A 3,950-nucleotide genomic window follows, 5' to 3' on the forward strand; every position below is an offset into this window, starting at 1 on the left:
GCTCGCTCCCGGACCACCTGCCCAGCGTTGGCGAGGAGCCCCGGGAGGTGCTGCTGCGGCTGTACGGAGCCATCCTGCAGGTGAGCGGGGTGTGAGCGCCGCAGCGCCGGTGGCTTTAGGGCCTGCCGCTTACGGGATGCGGGTAGTAGTGTCCCCATTGCGCAGTTAAGGACAGCGAGGCTCACAGTCTGAGTAACACCTTCTCACACTGAAGCCTGGGCCTGTATTCCCAGCGCTTTGGGAGGTTGAGGCGAGAGGATCACTTGAGCACAGGAGTTCGAGACCAGCCTGAACAACATAGTGAGACCCCATCTCTAAATAAAAACAGACCAACGCGAAAGCCTGTGCTCCAGAGCCTCCAGGCAATTGGACCAGAAGTCCCAGCTCTGGTGGGAGGAAAGCAAGCCCTCATGTCTGTCCCTGTGCCACTTTGCCTTGGCCCTTTTGCTATCCATCCTTTTTCAGGGCGTGGACTCCCTGGTGCTGGAAAGCGTGATGTTTGCCATCCTTGCGGAGCGGTCGCTGGGGCCCCAGCTGTATGGCGTCTTCCCAGAGGGCCGGCTGGAACAGTACATCCCAGTACGAGCCCAGTCCTACCTTCTCCTCCCCAAGGCACCTCCACTCCCTAACCCTACCCCAGTGCCCAATGTCTGCCTTCACATCCCTCACCCCAAGTAGGGAATTTCCCCCCAAACCCTGACCTCCCCCCATGCCCCAATCCTTCCCCCTCCTGCCCCAGCCCCATCACCACCCTGATAGCTTCCTGGGTGCAGAGCCGGCCATTGAAAACTCAAGAGCTTCGAGAGCCAGTGTTGTCAGCAGCCATTGCCACGAAGATGGCGCGATTCCATGGCATGGAGATGCCTTTCACCAAGGAGCCCCACTGGTTGTTTGGGACCATGGAGCGGTGAGTCAGGAGCCTCCTCAGGGCTCCTGTACAGCTGAGCTGAACCTCTTTGCCAGCAGATGTGTCCGGGGCTCTATCCAGCCCTCCACTTGAGAGGATTTGATATCATGGGCTCTCGCAGAACAGGCTTTGAAATGCCTGCCAGAGGCCACAAGCAGTGCCTCATGCCTGTAATCCCAGAACTTTGGGAGCCGAGGTGGGTGAGTCACTTGAGGTCAAGAGTTCCAAGACCGTCCTAGCCAACACGGCAAAATGCCATCTCTACTAAAAATACAAAAATTAGCCCGGCGTGGTGGCAGGCACCTGTAATCCCAGCTACTCAGGAGGCTGAGGTGGGAGGATCCCTTGAGCCCAGGAGGCGGAGGTTGCAGTGAGCTGAGATCGTGCTATTGCACTTCAGCCTAGGTGACAGAGCAAGACTCTGTCTCAAAAGACCAAACAAAAAAAGAAAATAAATGATTGCCAAGGCCAGGCACGGTGGCTCATGCCTGTAATCCTAGCACTTTGGGAGGCTGAGGCGAGCATATTGCCTGAGCTCAGGAGTTCGAGACCAACCGGCGAAACCCTGTCTCTATGAAAATACAAAAAATTAGCCAGGCATGTCTGCGTGTACCTGTAGTCCCAGCTATTCGGGAGGCTGAGGCAGGAGAATTGCTTGAACCAGGGAGGCAGAGGTTGCAGTGAGCCGAGATCGTGCCACTGCGCTCCAGCCTGGGTGACAGAGTAAGACTCCATCTCAAAAGAAAGAAGAAATGATTGCCAGACAAGTCACACAGTGATAAGAGCAGGGGTGCAGTAGTCTGGCCTGAGGGGTAGATAGGAGAGGGATGGGAAAGAATATCAGAGCCAGTGTATCCTATTCTTTGGGCTTCAGGTACCTAAAACAGATCCAGGACCTGCCCCCAACTGGCCTCCCTGAGATGAACCTGCTGGAGATGTACAGCCTGAAGGATGAGATGGGCAACCTCAGGTGAGGGCAGGCAGGACAAGGCTAATGGTAATGGTGTCGGCCCTTCCAGTATTTGCTGAGGGCTGGTGTCAGGGCCTGGCCTGTTAGTGTGGCTCTGATCCTTCTCTAGTCACTCCTGCTCAGGACCCATGCTCCCATACCCCTGCAGGAAGTTACTAGAGTCTACCCCATCGCCAGTCGTCTTCTGCCACAATGACATCCAGGAAGGTAGGAGAAGGCATCGGAGTCTCCCAACCCAAGATGGAGGAGCCAGAGGGCTCTGGAGTGAGCAGAACCTCACCCCATTCCCCCAGGGAACATCTTGCTGCTCTCAGAGCCAGAAAATGCTGACAGCCTCATGCTGGTGGACTTCGAGTACAGCAGTTATAACTATAGGTGAGGCTGGAAAGATGGCTTCCCATAGATCTGTTCCCACAGGGCACTTGAAAACAGGCCAGCTGCCCAGGGCATTTGGGGACTGAATGTCCACCTTATTCTCCCAGGGGCTTTGACATTGGGAACCATTTTTGTGAGTGGGTTTATGATTATACTCACGAGGAATGGCCTTTCTACAAAGCAAGGCCCACAGACTACCCCACTCAAGGACAGCAGGTATGTGGGCCAGAGGCTGGGGAGCAGGACCCATCCTGTGAGGAAGGAGGGAGGTGGAGTCTGGAAGGAATGGCTGGAAAGGATGTTACCTGGGAAATACTCCACAGTCTCCCCAATTCCTGACTCTCGGCCGTTGATCGCAGCTGCATTTTATTCGCCATTACCTGGCAGAGGCGAAGAAAGGTGAGACCCTGTCCCAAGAGGAGCAGAGAAAACTGGAAGAAGATTTGCTGGTAGAAGTCAGTCGGTGAGGAAGGAGGGGCGGGGTGGGGTAGGGCAGAGCAGAGGAAAGGGGGATTGGGGAAGAGGCAGATTAATCAAGCTGCAGGGAAGGTGGTTGTGCAGAGTGGGGTTAGCACAGTGGGGGAGAAGTTAAAACTGTAGGGATTGGCCAGCCTGGGTGAGGGGATCCAAGCAGAGCCAGATGTGCTTTTGAATACCCCTACTTTTCCTGCCCTCCCCCCAGGTATGCTCTGGCGTCCCATTTCTTCTGGGGTCTGTGGTCCATCCTCCAGGCATCCATGTCCACCATAGAATTTGGTTACCTGGTAAGTGACCCTGGGAATGGGAATGCTGCTAGCTGGGGGCTGGGGAGCAGCAGCAGCCACACTCTTCCAGTAGGCCTGGGGAGTCCTGGGTGGCTGTGGGCAGCCTGAGGTGGGTGCAGAATGCTGGTCCCACGTCTTCTCACCACTGTGTGGGGTGGGTTTCCTTCCCTAGGACTATGCCCAGTCTCGGTTCCAGTTCTACTTCCAGCAGAAGGGGCAGCTGACCAGTGTCCACTCCTCACCCTGACTCTCCACCCTCCCACTCCTTGGATTTCTCCTGGAGCCTCCAGGGCGGGACTTTGGAGGGAGGAGCAACGAGCAGAAGGCCCTGGGGACTGGGCTGAGCCCCCAAGTGAAACTGAGGTTCAGGAGACCGGCCTCTCCCTGAGTTTGAGTAGGTCTCCATGGCTGGCAGGCCAGAGCCCTGTGCTGTGTATGTAACACAATAAACAAACTTCTTCCTTCGCGCCCTGTCCTGGCCCTGCTGAGCAGCAGCAGCAGAAAGTACCAAACCAAGCAGTACACACAGAGGGACTCTTCAGTGCCGTGGGCTTGAAAGTGGTTAGGGTTCATGCTGCCAATGGGGGTCCCCCATCCCTCCCCACTCCCCTGGCTCCAGCTTAGAATAGTAAATACTAGGACTTGGGGAGGAGAAGGAGAGTGATGGGGGTATGAAGACGACCCTGAGGTGGGGATGCCGCCCGGAGCACCAGCGATCCCAGAAAAGGCACAGCTGACACATCGGTGACCTTTTCCCTACATTTGGCTATTTTTAGCTCTAATGCCACCATCCTCACGAGACTCTCTGGGGCCCCCCAGGCTCCCAGACCTTTGAGCAACCTTCACGGCGCAGAAACCCAGCCCCGCCCTGCAATTCCCACCGCGGAAGGCGGGTGGTCTGGTTCCCGCCCCACGTTTTTCCGGACCCCGATTT

General features: G+C 56.3%; 2 protein-coding genes across 2 annotated transcripts in view; one reads left to right on the plus strand and one right to left on the minus strand.

Annotated features, from left to right (window-relative positions):
* MAPK8IP2 (mitogen-activated protein kinase 8 interacting protein 2) overlaps window positions 1–158 on the minus strand; it is a 44,824-nt gene extending 44,666 nt beyond the window's left edge. Inside the window, exon 1 of the mRNA XM_011985595.1 lies at window positions 18–158. Coding sequence (XP_011840985.1) covers window positions 18–158 — 141 coding nt within the window. The remainder of the gene's footprint in view (window positions 1–17) is intronic.
* On the plus strand, window positions 7–3,483 carry CHKB (choline kinase beta). Its single transcript, XM_011985567.1, has 10 exons — window positions 7–80; window positions 466–579; window positions 774–907; window positions 1,782–1,877; window positions 2,026–2,084; window positions 2,171–2,252; window positions 2,360–2,468; window positions 2,612–2,715; window positions 2,935–3,016; window positions 3,189–3,483. Exons 2-10 carry the CDS (start codon window positions 496–498, stop codon window positions 3,261–3,263), a joined length of 825 nt encoding a protein of 274 aa, XP_011840957.1. The 5' UTR covers window positions 7–80; window positions 466–495; the 3' UTR covers window positions 3,264–3,483.
* Window positions 3,484–3,950: the final 467 nt, after the last annotated feature.

The sequence above is a fragment of the Mandrillus leucophaeus genome, unplaced genomic scaffold (genome assembly GCF_000951045.1).
Source record: "Mandrillus leucophaeus isolate KB7577 unplaced genomic scaffold, Mleu.le_1.0 Scaffold288, whole genome shotgun sequence".
NCBI lineage: Eukaryota > Metazoa > Chordata > Mammalia > Primates > Cercopithecidae > Mandrillus > Mandrillus leucophaeus.